Raw genomic sequence first — 22,428 nt, 5'->3', positions numbered from 1 at the left:
TTTCCTGGACAATTGCTCTTTGGCAAGCCGAACCATGATTAGTGGCTGTACTGCCTATTTTTAGGAGTCTGCTTGCTGCCAATAGGTTTGGTTTGTATGTTTTTAAATGAGCAGATTGTACAAAGCTACCAGTCAGGTTCTCTCACTCCGAGGAGGCTAATTTCTGTAGATATTGTCCCTGGACTTCTAGCAACTTGGGGGATTTGGGGAGGGGGGTCACTTATCAATCTATAGATAATTTAAAAGGGATGTTTCCTTAGGATATTTATGAGGAACGAACAGACGAGTCTTCAAGGGATAGGGATAGCCTAGAGCAGGTAGGAGAGTTGCTTCTTGAGTTGTGTGCTTTGGACATCTAGGAATTAACAGCTAGATCAAGGCTCTGTCTTCTGAGGCCAGAACCCTGGAAACTTCAGGTGGCCTAGCGAAAAGAAAGGGTGCAATTGTCAGGGACTAGGCTCCCCATAACACTGCATCGTTCCTGGCCATTACCAAAAATGGAAGGCCCATCCATGGCTCTTGTGCAGCAGTCCAGCCATCTAGCGCATTGTGCATAGAGTGTGCACAGAATGCACACAAAAAGACTTCCCAGCATCAGCCGTAAGGGGGAAAGAAAGCTGGGAATAAGACGCTAACAGACAAAAATAACCTTTTATCTCAAAGAATAGCAAGTTATGATAACAAGTTGAGACAGCAAGTCAGTATTCCAAAATTCAACAGGTAAGCATAACAAATCAGTCAGTATAACACAAATCAGTGTAGCAATTCAACAGGTAAATCTGGTATACAACAGGTATTTAGATCTGTTGTATATTACACTTACCTGTGTTATACAGACCTGTTGTATACCAGATTTACCTGTTGAATTGCTACACTGATTTGTGTTATACTGACTGATTTGTTATACTTACCTGTTGAATTTTGGAATATTGACTTGCTGTCTTCACTTCTACTGGTACAGGAATATTGACTTGCTGTCTTGACTTGTTATCATAACTTGCTATTCTTAGAGTGTGCACAGACCAGGTTCTCGGTGTTGTATGGGAGCCACGCACAAACTTGTCATTATAGCTAATAGCTGCGCATGGTTCAGTGCACTCATAATTGCATACTACCAGGCCCAGGGCTGTTGGGAAAGTTAAAGATCTGTACTGATCTCCACAGGGATCCCTTTGCATAGCAACGCACCAAGGAGAGAATGTATCAATAGCTTTTACATAGAGTGTCATTTCCCTCTTTCAAGAGAGAGAGAGAGAGAATGGCAAAGTGTATACTGGTAAAAAAAATAGCCAAGTGGATGGGTAGATTTGTTTATTTGCGCAAAATCAGCTTACAAAATTTGGTTTTCCATCTGATAAACAAGGCTCCAAACATGAAAGATGGGTAAGACTCGTGCAGCATAAAATGTGTTCTGGTTGATCCTGGGAAGGCTTGCTCCTCTTTAGTGTGGTGCCAACTTGAGTGTGAATAAAAGCAGGAAGGTGAGCACAGAGCAGAGATGATGAGCGGTTGATCTTGGGGTGAGGTGCAGACTGCCCCCACTCTGTGGGCTATTTTTGGTGAGAGCTCTCATGAAAACTGGCCATTGCAGGCCGACCCCTCGAAGGCAACAGGGTGTGTGGAGTCTGAGTGTCTGTAATAAACAGGAAACCACAGTCCCTCCAGCATGTTTGGCTTTTTGATGGATAGTACTGCTTTTCCAGACCTATGTGAAAGGCTGAAGTTTCTTTTCTTTTTTTTATAATATATTTATCGATTTTCAAGTAAACAGAGAGACAAACAATTTTTCTTGAACTATTTCAGAAAAATACATCCCAGTTGCCAGTGTGTTTTGTGCGGGGATAGGGGCATCCTCCAGAAATGCAAGTGGAGCTTTTAAGTGTGCCAAGAGGCATGTGCGTACTCGCTGTAGCCCTGAGATTTGACTCTTATTTGCTCAAAAAGATTATTTCCTGGCCACCACTTGAGCATGAAGAGAACCGGCTTAACTTTGGTGCTCTGTGAAGCATCCCGTTCCCCAGCATACGCTGTTTTGCAGCTTGCTTGTGAATGTTGTACTTGTGCACAGGCCGTGTATTCCCCGCACTTTCCCCGCAGTGCTGGGTCTCAGTGCAGAGCTGCCTGGAACGAGATGTTTTTGGGAGGCTGGCAGGGATGGGCGGGTGTGGTAGGCAGGGGAGGAATGTGCATCTGCCAGGCCGTCGTCTTTATTTCTCCCCTGGGAAGATGATGCAGAATCTTTTTATACCCTCGAAACATAGTCCCGAGCAGATGCCAGCTGGAAACGTGTGACTTAGCCAGAGGAGAACAAGCCAGGATGTTTCCCCTGCCCTCATTTCCCCTTTCTGAATGGGAGCTTCCTTCAGAAGCTCATCAGCTGAGCGACAGGCAGGCAACAGGAGGATTTGGTGTGTTGGTATCATGCCCGTCTGTGATCTCACTGATGTGAAAAACTTCAAGGCCACTGCATGGGGGGTCAGTAAAAAATAAATCTGTTTATCACCGTCCTGTTCTATGTTAAGTTTTATGTGAGTGTTTGTGTGTTTCTTTTTTAAATTAGGGAGCATAGCTAAACTGCATGCCCATCCTACAAAATGGAAGCATGACTGAAGCAGCCAAGGAGGGACTCTGTTGCAACTGGCGTTAGTGTTATCCACTGGGAATCAGCCACATGCAACAGAAAATTGTAGCTGATTGTAGCGGATGGGAGGGAAAGCATGGCAGAAAGCAGGGGATGAAAAATAACAGGATGCTCTTCGCATGAGGGTTTCATCCTTTTAGATTAAGTTGATTTTGCAACAGAATTATGCAAAAGAAGGGAGGACCCATTCCAAGTGTCAAATGCCCAGCACAGGCATGAGGCATAACAATTGGTTTGTTGCCTGAACCCTAGACAGTTTCCCTAATGTACTGTCAAGCCTTGGCTTAGCTTTGCTGAGGCATGCCCTGCCCTGCAGGACGTGTAAGCTCCAGCATGACCTGCTTGCCCACTTTGTTGTAAGCAGATGGGTTGGAGAGATGGGGAAGCTGCCTTAAAAATGTGACTGTGGTTTGCAAATATAGTTCAACTATGACTGGACAACCTTGTCTGTCACCAATATTTAGCTATGGTTAGGTATTCAGACACAGGGCCTATGAGAGCTTCAGCATCAGCTACCAGATGGAAGTGGCATATTTGTTGCGTTCGTAAGAATAAATAAGAGGGTGGAAACAGAGGGGATCCCCTCTGAGGTTGCATTCAGACATTACTTTAAGCTAATGTTAAGCTGATACCCATGAACCAAACCATCTCTGAATTTCCCTAACCTTGAAAACCCTATGAGGTTGCCATAAGTCACATGCGATTTGGAAGCAAAAACATAAAAATTAATGTTGGCTTAAAAGGACATCTAAATATACCTTAAGGATCACTTAGCAAAAATGGCTACTAGCAGGGCTCTTTTTGTAGAAAAATCCCAGCAGGAACTCATTAGCATAATAGGCCACACCCAACAGCAGGAACTCATTAGCATATTGGGCCACACCCCTGACAGCATATCTCATTAGCACATTAGGACACACCCCCATGTTACCAGAACTGTGGTTATCCAGCCACACCCACCTTTTGCTTGTTATTCTGTTTACCTTGTTTGTTGTCAAAACCCAGGGCCTTTTTTTGTAGCAGGAACTCCTTTGCATGTTAGGCCACACACCCCTAATGTAGCCAATCCTAATGAGTTTCTGCTGTTGGTTGTGGCCTATTATGCTAATGAGTTCCTGCTGGGCGTGGCCAACCTGGGAGCCAGCCAGAATTCCGTTCCTGTGCGTTCCTGCCCAAAAATAGCCCTGGCTACTAGTACTTCTCAGTTTCAGAGCAGAGTATGTATTTTTGAATGTGCTGTTCCACAATAGATGTTGTCTACCTTGACTTACAGAAAGCTTTTGATAAAGTTCCTTATCAAAGGCTCCAGGTAAGCTTAATAGTCATGGGATAAAAGGACAAGTCCTCTTGTGGATAAAAACTGGCTAATTAATAGGAAACACAGAAAGAGTATAAATGGACAATTTTCACAGTGAAGGGTGCTAAGCAGTAGGGTACCACAGGGTCTGATGCTTTTTAACATGTTCATTAATGATTTGTAGTTGGGAGTAAGGAGTGGCTAAATTTGCAGATGACACAAAATTGTTCAGGGTGGTGAAAACCAGGATTGTGAGGCACTCCACAGGGATCTGTCAAGGACAGGCAAGTGGGCATCACTGTGGCAAATCAGTGTGGCCAAGTGCAAAGTGATGCACATTGGGGCCAAAAATCCTAACTATAAACTGTCAGAGACTGACCAAGAGAGAGATCTTGGAGTCATAGTAGATAACTCACTGAAAATGTCAAGACAATGTGCGACTGCAATAGAAAAGGCCAACGCTATGCTGGGGATTATTAGGAAGGGAATTGAAAATAAATCAGCCTGTATCATAATGTCCCTGTATAAATCAATGGTGTGACCTCATTTGGAATGCTGTGTGCAGTTTTGGTCACCACACCTCAGAAAGGCTATGATAGCATTGGAAAAATGCAAAAAAGGGCAACTAGAATGATAAAAGGGTTGGAACACTTTCCCTATGAAGAAAGGTTAAAACGCTTGGGGCTCTTTAACTTGGAGAAATGATGACTGAGGTGTGACATGATTGAGGTTTACAGGTTTATGCATGGGATAGAGCAGGTCGAGAAATAAGTACTTTTCTCCCTTTCTCACAATACAAGAACTTGTGGGCACTCAATGAAATTGCTGAGCACTCAGGTTAGAATGGATAAAAGGAAGTACTTCACTCACTTGGAATTCACTGCCACAGGAGGTGGTGGCAGCTACAAGCATGAATGGCTTCGAGAGGGAATTGGATAAACATTTGGAGCAGAGGTCCATCAGTGGCTATTAGCCATAAGGTATAGATAGGAACTCTCAGTCTGGGGCAAGTGATGCTCTATATTCTTGGTGCTTGGGGGGGTGGCAACAGTGGGAGGGCTTCTAGTGTCTTGGTTCCACTCCTGATGGCACCTGGTAGTTTTTGCCACTGCGTGACAGTGTTGGAACTGGATGGCCCATTGGCCTGATACAACATTGGCAGGGCCGGCTCACCTGCCAGGCGAACTAGGCATCCACAAGGGGGGTGCCACAAGGCAGCCTTGCCTAGGGCGCAGAAACACCTCGTGCCAGCCCTGAACATTGGCTTATCTTATGTTCTGATGTTCACAGTATGACTGTGAGCAAGTAGCAGACTTCCAGCCAATCCTAAACTGTGAGCTTGTTTTAGTGTAGTTTAAAAGGTATATCTGAGTATGTTTCTAAGCAATCCAGCCTCTGCATATATGATTTATGTGTTATTTGAAGTTTAAACTATTTCTGTATCCCAATACTGATAGTTCTTCATGTAGGGATATGATTTTTTCTGAGCAGTCCTGACAAAATCGGAACCATGAGCCATCTGAACTAGATCCCATATCATTAATGGCGCAGGAATTCAGATCATTCTGATGTTTCTGATTCTCCTTTCCTATTTCTGTCTGCCAGTGAAAAGCAATTACTGCTGTTTAATGGTGCCATTACTCCTTTCTTGCATCTGTCCAGTTACTTCACAAAAAGACATCAAATGTACATTAAATAAGTTTATTTGGGAGGCCGGTGATAGCTAACCATTGGCAAAATTAAATCGTGTTATAGCCTTTGTAGAATATTCAAGGAACAATGAGCATCCATCTTATTTTAAAGCTAACCTGATACATTCCTGTTCTGATTTTCCAGGGACAATCCTGACTTTTTGAAATCTGTCCCTAGGAAATCATTGTCCCTGTTTTTGCTGTAAGTTACTTAGTTTGTGAGTCTTCAGAGTTCTGCCCCCCTCCCTTGGACACTTAACAGTTAAATCTATAATCTTTGTTGTCTGTAGTGCTCGTGGATGTAAATGCACATGCATGAACTAACTGATTCAATGTAGGGGGGTGGAAGGAAATTTTGCAGCTTTTTGGTTTAGACAAAAGTAGACATGATAGAGGGGACATTACAGAGGTTTGTAAAATTGTGCATCATCATCATTATTATTATTGAAAATAGATCATGATATACTAGAATTTCGAAGCATCACTGATCACAGAATCATAGAGTTGCAAAGGACCTCCAGGTCATCTAGTCCAATGCCCTGCACAATGCAGGAAATTCACAAATCCCTCCCCCCACCCCGCCTCCAGTGACCTCTGTTCCATGCTCAGAAGATGACAAAAAACCTCCGGGATCTCCAGCCAAACTGGCCGGTTGAAAAATTGTTTCCTGACCCCAAAGTGGCAATCAGCATTTTCCTGGGCGTATAAGAAAGGGCCACAAGAACTAAGCACTGAGGCAACCCTTCCTGCCCTCCCTCCCTCTCATGATCTGTCTAAGTTCACAGAATCCGCAGTGCTGTCAGATGGCCATCCAGCCTCTGTTTGAAAACCTCCAAAGAAGGAGAGCCCACCACCTCCAAAGGAAGCCTGAACCACTGAGGAACCGCTCTAGCTGTCAGGAAGTTTTTCCTAATGTTTAGCCGAAAACTCTTCTGATTTAATTTAATTTAATTGTACTGAACTAGTATTGTCAACATACTGTGCATGAGTATAAACTGGCCCTTTGAGTCCCTTGTTAATCGGGAGCACCAAGCAAGTTCTCCTAAATGAGCACTGAGTCACTGTGACTGATGCCATCCCCTCCACCACATTCCATGGACCTGAATCTGTGAAATATTACATCAGAGCGAAGCAAAGTGGTGGCAAAGAGGACCAGCAATGAATATGCAGTGGTGGCAGCTGCGGCTCCTCATAAGCACCCTTGCTGCTTATCTCTCTTCTTCCCGATACCCGGGCAGCAGTGGTGAGAGGGAGCACCAGAGTCCCAGGGGCTCTCAGCAGTAGACTCCCTGCTGGATTGTAGACTTTGGCGTATGCCCATCCATGCCAACCCCTGACAATAGCCCTGGTGGTTGACATCAGATGCTGGTTGATTGCCGTGTGCAGGGTGAATCAGGCATTTGAACTAGTTGGGAGCCTTTCCTTATGCATTCCTCCCTCATCTTTGCTTGTAGCGCATTCCGAGCAGGGTTATTAGAGAGATGATACGTCAGTGAGCGTGCCTGAGAGCAGATCACTGAACATCGCTGTTGATCAGGTCCCATCAATTATCCGAGCATATGGGCAAATTGAAGTCTTGCTTAACAATCTGCGTTTAGTGTGATAAACTGCAATTATCACTTGATGATAACTGTATTTCTAAAGTCATTAGCCCAGACGGTTGTTTTCTATCATACCATGTTACTGTTTAATTGAGGGGGAGGCAGTCATGGCCATAATAGGAGGGGAGGGGGCCTGAGGCCGATCTCTGATCATGTTTCCTCTCTGCAAATTAACTGAGGTGTAGGAGCCCCGATGTTTTATCGTTGAAACAGGAAGGAGGAGGTGGCTGAACTGGCACTCTTAATGACATCATTTGCTGTTTGCCTTTAGGATCTGCTCACACCTCTAGTGGGAAGAAATCAGTTGCATCCACGGAGCCCAGCACTGCAAGCATCAGCCACTCCGCGCCACTGGGCTCCACCCCCATGCAAGTCAGCCTCTTCGACATAAAGCGCAATGTGACGGATCTGCGCCTTCAGCTGCACCAGATGAGACAACTGCAGGTATTCGGAGCCAGTTTGGTGTAGTGGCTAAGTGTGCGGACTCTAATCTGGGAGAACCGGGTTTGATTCCCCACTCCTCCACATGCAGCCACCTGGGTGACCTTGGGCAAGCCAAGAGCTGTTCTTGAAAAGAGAGCAGTTTGTGTCAGAGCTCTCTCAGACCCACCGACCTCACAGGGTGTGTCTGTTGTGGGGAGGGGAAGGGAAAGGAGTTTGTAAGTCGCTCTGAGATACCTTTGGGTAGTGAAGGGCGGGGTATAAATCCAGTCTCCTCCTCTTCTTCTTTGCATTTGGAGGAAGACAAGCGCCTGCTGTGGCAACATTTCCTTTAAGCTGAGCACTCTGTCATGTTTTTACACTTATTGATTTTGAATGGTTTTCATCTGGATTTTCTCCCACACTGGAGACTCAAAGCAACTTATGAAATAAGTGTAAAAAATTACAATTTTAAAAAATGTATATTCCCCTTCTCCAAACTCTGACCTGGATAGCCTAGGCTAGCCTGATCTCATCAGATCTTGGAGGCTAAGCAGGGTCGGCCATGGTCAGTATTTAGATGGGAGATCACCAAGGAATACCAGGGTCATTAAGCAGAGGCAGGCAATGGCAAACCACATCTGAGCATTTCTTGCCTCGAAAATCCCACCAGCGGTCACCATAAGTCAGATGTGACTTGACAGAGAAAAAAAATACACCCAATGCCAAATTCAAGTTGTTCATGAGCCACAACGATCTCCAAGCTGGTATTGGTTCCATCTGCACAGTACCCATAAGGCCACAGGCTAAGGGCCAAGAATTACCTGAAGGAAAGAGCACGGGCTCTGCCCAACCTGGTCTTCTTCAGCTGACTTTGATTTCCCTCATTCTCTCCCTCATTCTGCTGTCAATGTCAGCTTCAAGAACTTTGGTTGCAGAAAGAAAGAAGGGTCAAACTTGCATAAACACTAGAATAATTATGTACCCAAATGGCAAGTGGTGATCCCTAGTCAGTCTTGGCTTTTAAAACAATATAAGGGATGAGTTTCTGGAAAAGAATGGGTTGGATCCAGACTAAGCTTTCCAATATTAGCATGGTACTTTCCTGCCTCCCCTCCTCCTACTGAAAGCTACTGATCTCCACAAAATGCTGCTCCTGGTGAATATAAGAACTTGAAGGCTGCTGCAAGGGTGGATGGGGGGGGTGTCTTACAGGAGGTGGACATTGCCGGTTTAGTCTGGATGCAACCTAGTATCAGCAGCTATAATTTGACTCATTTGAGAGATGAAGTGTGAAGACCATTGGAGAAAAAAACAGACAAGAAATTATCCTTACACAGGTTTTAAGAAATAAATATGTCATGGAGCTGGCTGATCCACATTTCTGCCAAAGGTCTCTTATTTTGTTCTGAAATTCAGTACCAGGGTAATTACGGATTAGCCTAGTAAAGACACAGAGAATGGGCCATCTAAAATATGGCTGTGTTTTCTGCAGTGGCCAGCCTGAACTTCCTGCAAAGTTCTCAAGCAGAGTGTGAAACGGAGGACCTGATGTGACGAGATAACACCTCCTCTGTAAATGGAGATTCCATTTAATAGTCATGGGTAATGGCTGATTGACCTCTGACTCCCACGAATCTCACCATTGAGAGCTAAACTATTGAATTACACCCAGGAATGGGGTGTCTCCTTTGTCTGATTAATCTCAGTATCGTACTCATTAAGAGGATATTTTCCTCATGCTGCCGTGATGGCCGCACACTCACTATTGCATTGGTACTCCAGGCTGAGAGGAGTTTGCCCATATCCATGCTGACACCATTCATACAGCTCATCTGAAATATAAGGAGTTGTGGGGGAGCATTCCAGCCAGATGGTGTTATTCCCTGTTAGCAGGAACAAGAAAGGGAAAGAAACTAAACCTAACAAAGAACTCCAAAACCAAGCAAAGGTTAGTGGAAAGGAGGGCCAAAATTAAAACCTTTTCATAAAAAGAGGTACATGTATTTATTGATAATATCAAATTAAAACATATATAGGGGCCCAATTACAACCAATATATATAAAACATAACCATAACCAGGGCTAAAAGAGTTGACCTGACGCGTTTCGGCCGAATCGGCCTTCCTCAGAGGTCATACAAATGTGGCTAGATGGTAAATAGTTACATTCATAAAGACACAATCAGGAATATATACAAAATACAAATTCAATAAGGACCATAAAGTAAATTGTTCAGAAGTAAAGTAACCAGGCACAGGATAAATATGCACATGAAACCTTTTTAGTGCAATCACTAGCCCAGTGATTATAAAATCCACCTATGGTCCACAAATAACCTTCTTTGATTGTGTTGCCACAATATTCACAAGTAAAAAGCAGCCATGAATATGCAGTTATTCCCTGTTAGCCGCCACCATTGTGGTGGAAAATCCCGTCATGTTGCAATTGATTCCTGGGTTTTCAAGGCAAGAGATGGTTTGCTATTGCCTGCCTCTGCACAGCAACCCTGGACTTCTTTGATGTTCTCCCATCCAAGTCCTAACCAATGCTGTCCCTGCTTAGCTTCCAGGAAATGATGAGATCAGGCTAGCTAGAGCCATCCAGGTCACAGTGCTCCTATAAATAAACCCACCCAAATTATATGTGGAGGGAGAGAGAGAGAGAGAGAGAGAGAGAGAGAGATGAACCTAATTTTTATGTACCACCATAGGAACAGCCAAATAATAAACGCTGCAGGGCTAATTGTGCTATAGGAACCGCATGAGCCAGATGGGGCTGTTCCTTCAGGTACTTGGAAGGATGAATGCACCAAATGAGAGGGTGCCCTTCCCTGTGGTCCTTCCAGATGGAAACCATCATGGCTACCATGGACTTCCTTTTTGCTTGCATATCATAGCTGCTTCAGTCGATGGGCTGGTTGGCTCCAGTGTGTCATTTACCAAAAAAACAGCAACACACACAGAGAAATGAGTCTGTATGAATGCTTATGAAGAGCTGCTGCCAAAGCCTTGATTGCTGGCAGATAATTGGTGTTGTGACCATTTGTTTTACAGTCGGAATGGCACCTACATTGTTTAGACCCTGCGGGGCAAAGGCCACTCACTGACTGGAGAAGGCCCGTGGGAACGGTGCCATTGCACTCTACTCTGACTATTATTTTCCCCTTGAGAATAAACCATTCAAGAACTAGGTCCTTATTTCCAGATAAATGGGAGCAGTCCAGTTAAATGAACATGTTGCAGCTGGACTTCTTGCACATCGCGTGTGAGTGGTCTTAGCCATTCACTGCGTCTCATGGCTAAAAGTAAAACTCCATGAAACCCTAAGTACCGAAGATGAGAGGTTGCTAATGCCATTGTATTGTGCACTGTGGCACCTCTTAGACTGCAAAACAGGGATGCACTCTGTTGGTTAGTTGGGAAGGAATGATTAAGTTGCTTCCCCTTGCCACAGTTGCACTTCTTATAATGCATAATATTTTTTATATTTGGAAGACCTGTTTTCCAAATATGTATTTTTGATAAATCTATTTAAATAATATCTCCCCCTCCTTTAGGTTCCCTTTATTTGAGATTTTCTTTATTATGAAGCTTTTCAAGGTCCCATTTATATACCGTGAGACTCTTGTTATCCATCTTCAAACACAGCAAGATGTAAATCTAAATAAATAACATTTTCTTAATGATATCATGCCTTTGGGAATTGTAAGAAAAGCTGTCAAGACAGTCATTCTTCCTCAAACAGCTTTAAAACTACTTAATCTTTCTCCTGGGTGAACATAAAAAGAATTATTTCCATTACTGGAGATAAAAATGCAGGGAGGTAGCCAAATAAACAGTTAATCATAATGGTTTTAATAATGCTCATAGCTGTATATTGTTTTGTGTTTCATCATTCCAGAACATTAGAAACTTCACCTGTTTTCATTAGTGTTTTTACATCCGTTATTTGTTTTATATTGAGATGAGATACGTGCCCCTGCTCCCACTCTATCTTCACAACAGCCCTGTGAAGCAGTTGAAATAGAATGACTGTCTTAGGGGGGATCACCCAGTGAGCTTCCATGTCAGACTAGGATTTGGAAGACCCGGGTTTGAATCTCCACTTTGCCATGGAAGCTTGCTGGGTAAAACCTGGAGTCAGTCACACACGCTCTGCCTAACCTACCTCACAGGGTTGTGGTAAGGATGAAATGGAGGCAAGAAGAACTCTGTAAGGTGCTTTTGGGTCCCCACTGGGGAGAAAGTTGGGGTATAGCTGAAGTACATGAATAAACAGTGGCCATGTTTTAAAATAGGCATATCTGTTTGTTTCCGTTCTCTAATCTGAACGGTACTGATCAGTATGGTTGGAGACACCCCTTTCCTAGACTCTGGAAAACTGTTATTCTCGCTTTTTAAAAATGCTGGGTATTGCTGTTTGGGCTTCCTCTAAGTCATCAGAAACATCAATATCTTTTAGACAGCTAAACAGGACCAACAGCAGCTCTCGTAGTATATCATGAGTGGTCATTTCCTTAGTACAACGGACACAGGAACCTTTTATATTAATGTTGGAGATGCAATTAGCTCTTCCAAAACATAGACCTGAGTGCTAGAAAAGTGCACATGTATGCAAACGGAGACAGATTTCCTAGAACGTGAGTTATCCAGGAATGAAGTAGAAAACAGTAATGGAGATTGAGGAAAGTTTGTTCTGTTCTTTTGCATAGGAACAACAAAGAGACTGTGTGTAAATATTTATTGGAAAGATCTGAGCAAAGGTATTTGATTGGGTGCCGTGTTTATTGCAGCACAACATGTTGCCTGTTTTTGTGTGTGCTGCAATTCCTCCCCCCCCCCATATATTGGTCTTCAAGAGGTTTCTCTAATGTAACCCTTCTCAGAAGTCAACAGATTGAAATGATGGGACGGCCTCCCCTCCCCACCCTTCTTCAGCCAGTTTGCCATTTGCCGAAGAAGGAGTCTGAAAGATCAATGACACCACATTCACCGATAGTATATGAAAGTACTGAGAGTTGTATCAGAAGTATAATGCAATCGAGTAGCAAGGCGTTCACTTTACACTGTCATAAAAATGACCAAAAGGGGCATGAGAATGTGCACCTGGCAACAAACCTGAGTAATTAGATAATTCAGTCATATGAGAATTCCAAATTACACAGCAAATCCTATTTGAGAAATCACTTCTAATTTATGAAGCCAAGGCTCAGAAATACATTCATGCTCTGTTGTCAAAATACTATTGGGAGAAGGGTGACCACATTAATCCCATCTTTATTACTTAAAATATTTGGGTATGGTTTTCAACTGTAGTGGCTTTCTCTCTTGAGTCTCTTATCATTATAGAAATTTTGATTTTGTGAGAGTAAAATATATTAAGCAGTGAATTCATCTGAAATTGAGTTAATAATGGAGCCTGGTTTAAAATTGGCAGTAAGTAAGTGTATGCCATGGTCTTATACAGAATTTGTGCATTGCTGTATCCAGCTTGCTAGGTGGCGGCCACTTTCCCCGGGGCAGAGCTTAGGGTTGCCAATCCCCAGTTGGGGGCAGGAAATCCCCTGGTTTGGAGCCCCTCCCTCTGCTTCAGGGCAGTCAGAACGCGGGGGGGATGGCCACTGGGTTCTCAATTATACTGTTATGGACACTGGTCCCCATAGGATATAATGGAGAATCAATCCATGGGTATCTGGGGCTCAGGAGGGCTGATTTTTGAGACTGAGGCACCAAATTTTCAGCATAGCTGGTGGTGGCTCTCCTGAAAAAAAACAACACCCCAAGTTTCAAAAAGATTGAAGCAGGGGGTCCAATTCTATGAGCCCCAAAAGAAGGTGCCCCCTCCTCCATTATTTCCAATGGAGGGAAAGCGTTTAAAAGGAATACTTAACTCCCTTCCAGCATTTAAAAGGAATGCCAGAACTCCCTTCCAGCTTGTTGGCCTCACCTAGCAAACCTAGTGACATCACAAAAGTGATGTCACATCCTTGCTCCTGGCTCCACCCCAAAGTCTTCTGGCTCCACCCCCAAAGCCCCCAGATATTTCCTGAGTTGGACCTGGCAGCCCTAGCAGTGCGCCTCCTCCCACTGCCTCCTTCCTTCAAAGTGACACAGACCTTCCCCCCTCCCCATCTGTCTAGCCAAGGGGTCTGGCTGGTCCCCTTTCACGGCCAGCTCAGGAGCAAGGTGGGGTGGGTGTGGAAGTGTGTGCGCAGCTGCTGCCTGGCCATGTGAGATGGCATCCACAGCATCACAGCAGAAGGGCTGTGGCTCAGTGGTAGAGCATCTGCTTGGCATGCAGAAGGTTCCAGATTCAAGCCCCATCATCTCCAGTTAAAAGGTTCAGGCAGTAGGTGATCTGAAAGACTAGCCACTGCCAGTCTGAGTAGACAATGGACCCAGGGACTGATTCAGTATAAGGCAGCTTCATGTGTAGTCATGTATGAGTTTGCTGTCAGATGGAGGCCCTTCCGGGATGTCCGGGAGGGGGGGAGGTGTCTTTCCCAGTCCCATGAAGTGAGATTTTTCTAAACTGGTGTTTCCAGGGACTGAACGTAGGACCTTCTGTATACAAGGCATGCACTCTGCCAATGATGCCCCAGTCCACAACAGAAGGTATACACTTCCGAGGAAAATACCCACTAATTTTCACTGAGGCCACTTTTCAAGAAGCCCGGTCATCAGCAGCAGGCCAGAAGGCCCCAGAAACCTCAACCCTGCCCCAATTCAATCTTGATTTTGGTACATTCTGCATAGTTGTACTTTTTTTTTTAATTTTAATATAAAAACTGCGATACAAAATGGCGACTCTCTGACCACAGTTATACAATGAATAATATCATAAAAAGTCTGTATACAATAATAATAATAAAAGAAATCTCGCTTAGGAACTCTAGGCTAACCAAATACCAATAATTTGTATTCGGCTTTAGAAATGGTTTTCCAATCAAAGGTGTCAATGTCTATTTTATCGCATAGTTGTACTTAAGCCTCCATTTAGAAATTCTCTACTACCACTAAATTTGAGCTTCCCACTCACCAGCATGGCACACTGGAAAGGACCTGGCTTCCCCCTCCCCCACTCCTCTCACTTTGCTGCCTACAAAATGATTTAATGTCATGTTTGGCTACACACTTATTCATGTATTTCTCCGCGGGATGCTAGACTGCTTGGAAGCACATGAGCTGTGCTGCTTGGAGAGCAGCCCCTGATCTCAAAGGCTGTGTTCTGTGCCTTCCACACACATCCTGCCCTCATTCCCAACAAGCCCGCAAGCTCATGCAGCCTTGGGGAACCGCATATGACTGTGGCATGCAGTCAGTAAACACATGAATATTGAATAGCAAGGCAAAAAAAGAATACGTACTTAGAAGCAAGCATTACATGGCAAAACATTGCAGGGTGGGGAGAATGCTCAAGATGGGAGTGAAAGGCCAGAGAAATGGAGTACCGATGTACAAATAGGTGGTGACTCCACAGAGCCAGGGGAAGTCTCTCTTCCTCGACATGAATCTAGTTCATAAGCAGAGTTGCCAGCTCTGGATTGTGAAATTCCTAAAGATTTTGGAGGTGGAGCCTGGGAAGGGCGGAGCTTGGGGAGAGGAGGGACCTCGGTGGGGTATAATGCCATAGAGTCCCACCTCCCAAAGCAGACATTTTCTCCAGGGGAACTGATCTCTTTTACCTGCAGGCCAGTTGTAATTTCGGGAGAACTCCAGCCACCACCTGGAGACTGGCAACCCTATAAGTCATGATTGGACCTAGTTCTTTCCGTGTACCCTGACCTTCCTGGTGCTCTCAGACTCTGACTGAATTTCTATATGCCTCCTACTAGAGTAAAGATATACAACTGTAGGCTGAGCTGCCTGATCTAGCCTCAAGCCTTGGACCCTGAGAACAGACCCTCCTTCAGCAGAAAGCAAGTTGCCTTCTGCATCTCAGCTGCTTTTTCCTCTCCCACAGATAAACGGGCAAAGTGTTGTTCACCCCCCAGCCTCTCCAGGTGACTGGCCTTTGGCAGAGACTATTCCTTGTTCTGTACTTGAGCCATACTTTCTGAAACATACACAGCAGGGCAGAGTTCACACCAGGGAGAAGGGGCTCGAAAGGGGCCTCCACCTGTTTCTGGGTGCCCTCGGGGAGCTAGAGTGCAGCTGTCCTTCTATGCTTTGTGGCGTTTCATAAAAGCTGGTGTGTTTGTGGGTCGGGCAGAAGGAGAGGGCACCCTCGTTTCAGCAGCTGCCCTGAGGCAGTCCCCTCGAACTACAGTCTTCTTTTAACATTAACGAAACTCTGCTATGAGTGATTGGGCATGGAGAAAAGAGAAATCCAGTGCATTCCTAAGCAGAGTAATAGCCCTCTGAGGGTGTTGACTTCAATGGATGTCAGGGTACAACTGTTTAGGATTGTCCTGACAACCCATAAGTCACTGGCTGTGTCGCTACACCCTTCTCACTCCATGGACTCCAACGAGGTGGGGAAAGTTCCAAAGGCCAGCTATAGATCCTTTCGCCCTGTTTCTCCAGTTTTAGCAACAAAGGCCCAGTGATTCTGCCAAGAAAATCGGGTCTCTGTCTTTTGAGTGCCTAATGAAGACAATGATGGTGCACAGAGCTAGAACAGTAGAAGCAAGAATACCATCTTAAAGAGGATTTATCCCCTTCTCAGTCCACTGAAGCCAACGGGCTTCGGAGGGTGCAGTTCTTCTTAGGATGGCACTGTGAATGTCTTGGGTTTGGCCCAGGTTCGACACTGGCTTCTGACTACCAGAATGCTTTGAATAGAAATCTATATCCATCTCCCTTCCTGTGCATCCTTAAATTGTTTATCATATACTCGTAGACTGGGGGAATGAGTCCACTGTTTCACTGTACCTTTGTACACAAGTTGCAGTGAATGCACATACAGTCCATATGCAGTGTACACGTGCTTTTTGTTGATGCCCGCGTTGAGTAATTCTTGTGTTACATTCAGCACATGTGCTGCTGAATAGGTGGTTCAGATCCTACATTGATGTGGGTGCTGGTCTCCGGTTTCATTTGTCAAGAGAAAGTGCGTTGGCTCTCTCTTACAAAGAGGTGTACGCATGTACATGCAGGTTGTACGTATTTTCACCAGGGCTGGAGTGTATGCATATGCACTGTAACGTGTGAATGGGGTTCATGTTGCCTATGGGTCAGACTCGGGGGGGGGCATTTTTCTCCCCCATCCCAGCCCTCTGTGCTGGGAGAATGAGCAGTGGTGGACTAAAATAGCCTCAGGTGGCTGCTGCGATTTCTCTTTTGCCCCACCCAAGTCCCAACATTTTAAATCAAATGTTGGCAGCCAGAATTTGAAATGACCATTCCTGATATTTTCCAAGTAACTGTGAAACTATTTTAAATAGTGCACCCAGGACACAATGATACATTGGTGCCATCTTCTGGAGAAACAGCTGCGGCCTGCTGCTGAAGAGCAAAAAAGGCAGCAGAAATCACTGCCAGCAGCTTAGCCACAGGTAGGGGTTGTGGCTCCGTGGCAGAGCATCTGCTTTCCATCCAGAAGGACCCAGGTTCGATTCCCAGCATCTTCAGATGGTAGTTGCTGTGAAGGACCTCTGCATGAAGCCCTGGAGAGCTGCTGCTACTGAAAACAGGCAGTACTGACCAATGGTCTGAGTTTAATGTGGGGCAACTTCATGTGTTCATGGGCCTTGTACCGAAATTGTCTCTAGCCCCCACCACATCATCGTGAGCCCATCCAGTTCCTGCCAGAAGCACGGCTTCCGAAGTTAACAGAACTTGCGCTCTCTTCCATCACCTTCCCTTCTCCTTGAAAATAACATTTGATTCTCCCTGCCCCCCCCCCCTCAGCTGCAGAGCTGTTTATCTCTAGCCCAACTTCTGAGCAAAATGATGCATTCAGTGACTCGGGCTGTTAGTCAGGCAGGGAAAATTGAATTTGATTTCTTTTGTGTCGCAGCTGCAGAACCAAGAGACTCTACGGGCCATGGTGAAGAAAGCGGAGCTGGAAATTAGTGACAAAGTGATCGAAAGAGCAAAGAGGCTGGAAGATCCTGTGCAACGGCAGCGCCATCTGGTGGAGCAAGAGAGGCACAAATATCTTCACGAAGAGGAACGGATTATCAAAAAGTTAGGGTGAGTGGCACAACCTCAGAAGGTCTTGCAGGGGGTTGTTGCCAGACGTGACGCAGGGTCATAGTGGATTGTTTGTTTTGGATCTTGGGATAGGATCGTGCTTCTGCTGTGACCCAGGAACTGGCACTAAGGCAACAGTGTTGAGCCCTGAATAGTGCTGTTATTATCAGGAAGAGGTTTCTTAATACCTTACATTGGGTTGGCTCCAACCAGATTTTCTGCTGTTGAAAAAAGGAAGTAGGGTTCCCCTTTGCCCTACCCAAAATGCAATGCTGGGGATCATGAGTTCTGCATCGACAAAACCCACATGAGTCAGGAACTACAGTAAAGAGACAAACTGGATGAGACTAAATGACAAAAGCTGGCTGGATCCAATCCATATAATTGATCCTGTATTGTTGTCTCGGGCAGCTACATCAGCGGCTCTTCTGAAAAAGTGCTTTTACAGGATGGACTGACACCAAATCCATAGTTCGCCCAAATAATTCTTTCTCCAAAGTGTCCTTTGATAACCGGTGGTGGAAAGGACCATCAAGTTGCAGCCAACTTGTGGCAAACCCCCCACCCCCTTAGGGTTTTCAAGGCAAGAGATGAACAGAGGGGGTTTGTCATTGCCTGCCTCTGCGCAGTGACCCTGGACTTCTTTGTTGGTCTCCCATCTAAGTGCTAACCCGGGCTGATCCTCCTTCGCTTCTGAGATCTCACAAGATCAGGCCAGCCGGGGCACTTTGATAATTACTCATTAACGTATTGCTTTGACTGCTGTTCCTAGATAACGGACAGCAACATCTGAGGCATGGCTCTTTTATTTGTGAGGCCAGCTTTATTATCAGCCTCTCGTTGACATTTTTAATCATCGGGCTCTAGATGGAGTGGCATGTTGTTGTTTACAATCTTCTGGTCTCTGGGTGACCATAAATAACATCACACCCTAGAATCTCTTGTAGAATTACAGGACCTAGCATGGGTTGCCGGTTGCCTGTTGTTTATTGCAACAGGTTATTTCATCAGCAGTTGATCTTGTTACATTCATCTAGGCATTAACGTTTCCCTTTCAATACTCTGGATTTAGAATGTACATCAGGGCATTTTATTACAATAGGGCTATCAGTAAAAGAAATCTTAGCACAACGTGTATTTTCTTTACAAGTTCTTTGGCCTTGTATAAAGTAGGTAATGGACTGTCTGTTTTTAACAAAAGTGGAACCTGTGTGGGAGAGGAGTGAAACCCTGACCTTTCACCCACATCATAAAATGTTCCAGTTTTAGAGGCAATTAAGATTCTTACTTGCGTAGCAAGTTTTTATCCTCTATTGCCAATATTCTCAAGCAGGGGAAGAGTGTGTCTCTCTTTAAACAAAAACTGAGGCGCTTAACCACACCTTCCCCAAACCACTTTACCTTGCACTCAGTTGCACGTTTTAGTTACAGGTTGGACTTCAAAATATTATATATCTGTCAAAATATTAGATATTTGTCTGTCTGCTGAATGCAAAATAGCCATCCCTTGAGTATACAGACTTATTATCTAGATGCAGAAGGGCTGTGGCTTAGTGGTAGTTTATATAGTTTGCATGCAGAAGGTCCCAGGTTCCGTCCCCAGTATCTCTGCTGCATGCCTGAGTGGACAATGCCAACCTTGATGGACCAGTGATCTGATTCAGTATAATGCTGTTTTATGTATCTTACCTTGCAGCTTTTAGCTACTTGGCAGAATTATTTTTTCCTCCTCCCATGAGGGCTAGACTTTTTCGTGCCAGGATTTTTGAATTTTGTCCCATTAGTTACTGAATTCTTCATCAGAAATTCTATAAACTCTGCAATGCACTTGCAGTTGTGATGATTTCTAGAGCATACCCACTCTGTGACATATACTGTGTCCGTATTGTCTTTCAAAAAAGAAAGGTCCTCTATGTATAGTATGACCGCATACAGATCTTACCATCATTCACTTTGTAACTGTTACTCAAGTCTGAAACAATTGTACTGTTTCCTTGAAAGGCTCTGGCATAAGCTTGTTTCCCTTGTAGCTGGTGACAGAATTTTTGGGTTGCCTCTCATTTTGTTTTAAAGATATAAAATGTCTCATCTGAGATAAGAGACTGTGGACATGTTGAAGTCTCCCTGTGCAAAGTGTCTGAGACTCCGATCAGATAAACTTCATAGGTTATATATGTAAGTTTCAGAGAGAAGGAGGTTGCATCATTCCACCTCCGCGTGGTTTCATCTGTTGAAACCAACCTCCCTGTGCTGTCAGTAGCCCTAGAAAGGCCAGGTGCGATCGTCACGCCGGTAGTGAGATTTGGGGGGTGGTCTGGGAGAGGCGGCGATGTCCCTGATGCGATGATGTCACGCAGAAATGACATCATTGCAGTGGGCTCTGCTTTTGGGGCAAACTCTATGGATAAAATTGGGCTCCAACCATAGAGTTTAGCCCCAAAATCAGAGCATCGCAGTGTGACGTCACTGACGCAATGACGTCACTTCTGTGTGATGTCATCAAGTCAGGGACATCACCGTGCAACATCGCTGTTTGGAGTGGGGCTTCCCCCACTGGGCAGCTAGCCAGCAGCAGGCAGAAGCCCCCAAAATCGGGAGAGCCCCTGCCCAGACCGGGGGCATGGGAACCCTAGGAAAGAAGACCCATCTTGTTTCACTTGGAGAACTATTATCGATGAGTGGGTTAATTTGATCTGGTGGCTTTTTCAATATTGCTGGGAGGATCTCTGATCATTAATCACTCAGCATCTTATCTCTTTTGACCTGGAGTAATCACACTTAGGATCAGGTTGCTTATAAAGACACGTATGACTGCTTCCTCCCCAGAGCTATGAGCTGCAGGCTCACTTCTGGAGGGTTGTAGATCACAAGTCCACAAGTTGGCCAGTTATCTGTTACCCAGTAAGGCAAGATATTCCCACGTATTTGTATATTCATGTTTAGCACATAACTTAGGATGCAGTTCTGCAAAGTTGCAATTAGCCCGCCAGAGCCTTCCCTCTTCTGAGCTTCCTGACTTCACCTTTTCTCTCCCTGTCCGCAGGACCTCTTTCCCAGCTCTTTCCTCTCCTTCCACTGTTGTCCAGGAGGTTCTGTGCCCTTTAGGGTCCCTGGAAGGCCCCTGGCAATAAATACAAGGGCAGTAATATAGAGGTTGCCAGCCTCCAGGTGGGACCTGGAGATCTCCCAGAATTACAACTGATCTACAACTCTGTGGCAATATGTCTTGCTTAAGGCCCCTCCTCTCACCACACCCTGCCCTCCTCAAGGCTCCACCCACAAAACTCTAGGAATTTCCCAACGTGGAGCTGGAAATCCCGGAGAGGTGATAGTTTTGGGGCCCTAGCTGTGCATATTGGTATTACTACCAAAGGGGCAGCTGTGTACATAAGAAGAGCCCTGCTGGATCAGACCAGTGGTCCATCGGGTCCAGCATCCTGTCTCACACAGTGGCCAACCAGTTCCTCTGGAGGGCCAGCAAGAGGGCACAGAGCCCAAGACCTTCTCCTGATGTTGCTTCTGGGCTCTGGGATTCAAAGGTTTAGTGCCTCTGAACGTGGAGGTTCCCCTCAGTCCCCATGGCTAGCAGCCATTGATAGGCAATCCCGTTCCTTGGGGAAACTGGCAAGGGTGGGATGCCAAGATGGTCAACTGGGCTGGGGAGTGTGTGTTTGTTTTAACAGCTGTCCTTTGCTTAGATCTCAGCTCTGCAGCACTCTCCCTCCATCGTGTTTTGCTGCCAAGGAGTAGAAAACACTCCAGCCATGGAATATGTTTTCTTTAGACTCGCTTACAGCGTTTTCAAAATTGGGTGTGGGGACCTAGTTCAAAGCCCAAGGGGGCTATTTCAAATAAACTACATTAGGCATCTCTCAAATATGTTGAGACAGTTAAACGGAAATATTTGTATTTAAGCTAATTGACTTCAGATAGGATTAGTTCCGTGAAGAGTGAAGCAGTCCTGGCAGTACGATTAAATGCATTCTTGTCAACGGCACTGATTTTTCTTTGGAGACGAACTCAAAGGAAACCAGTTCTTCCGGTCTGAGTCAGAACCCAGTTCCCCTCGGTGCCAGTCAGTGGCAGCGGGGGGGGGGGTTTACAGCCCCTCCTCTCAGACTTGCCCCTGAGCAGTTTTGCACTTGTTCCATGTGTATTTTTTTTAAGGTGAATGCCTGATCTCCAGGAAGTACACCTGTCGATTAGATTGCGGAGGCAGGGTGAAAACAGGCTCACTTTGGGGGATGCAAACCTTGCAGTGACTCCTGTGTTGATTTATTTTGGTATGCAGCCTTAATTCCAAGTAATCTGATCAAATTGGTTGGGAAATGAGCGCACACACATGCATATCGCAGCCAGCCAGTGTGGTAAAGTGGTTAAGAGTAGCAGACCCTGATCTGGAGAACCAGTTTTGATTCCCCGCTTCTCCTCCACATGAAGCCGGCTGGGTGACCTTGGGTCAGTCACCGTTCTCTCAGAACTCTCTCAGCTCCAACCTCCCTCACAAGGTGCAAGTTGTGTCCGTCAGTTAGTTAGCCTGTATTGGCATAAAACAGTACCTTAAAAGAGGATTACTATAAAAGATAAATATACATGTAGAACCAACCATTTTACAGACTGCATAACAGTGCATAATGTT

General features: G+C 45.1%; 1 protein-coding gene across 1 annotated transcript in view; it reads left to right on the top strand.

Moving 5' to 3' along the window:
* The window catches only part of KIAA1217 (KIAA1217 ortholog), a 144,175-nt gene that overhangs the window by 102,383 nt on the left and 19,364 nt on the right, over positions 1-22,428 (top strand). Inside the window, 2 exon segments of the mRNA XM_015414301.1 lie at positions 7,502-7,674; positions 17,614-17,789. Coding sequence (XP_015269787.1) covers positions 7,502-7,674; positions 17,614-17,789 — 349 coding nt within the window.

Source organism: Gekko japonicus, unplaced genomic scaffold (genome assembly GCF_001447785.1).
Source record: "Gekko japonicus isolate JY-2015 unplaced genomic scaffold, Gekko_japonicus_V1.1 scaffold80, whole genome shotgun sequence".
Lineage (NCBI taxonomy): Eukaryota > Metazoa > Chordata > Lepidosauria > Squamata > Gekkonidae > Gekko > Gekko japonicus.
The sequence above is the reverse complement of the archived record's forward strand: the minus strand, read 5'-3'. Positions and strand labels throughout refer to the sequence as shown.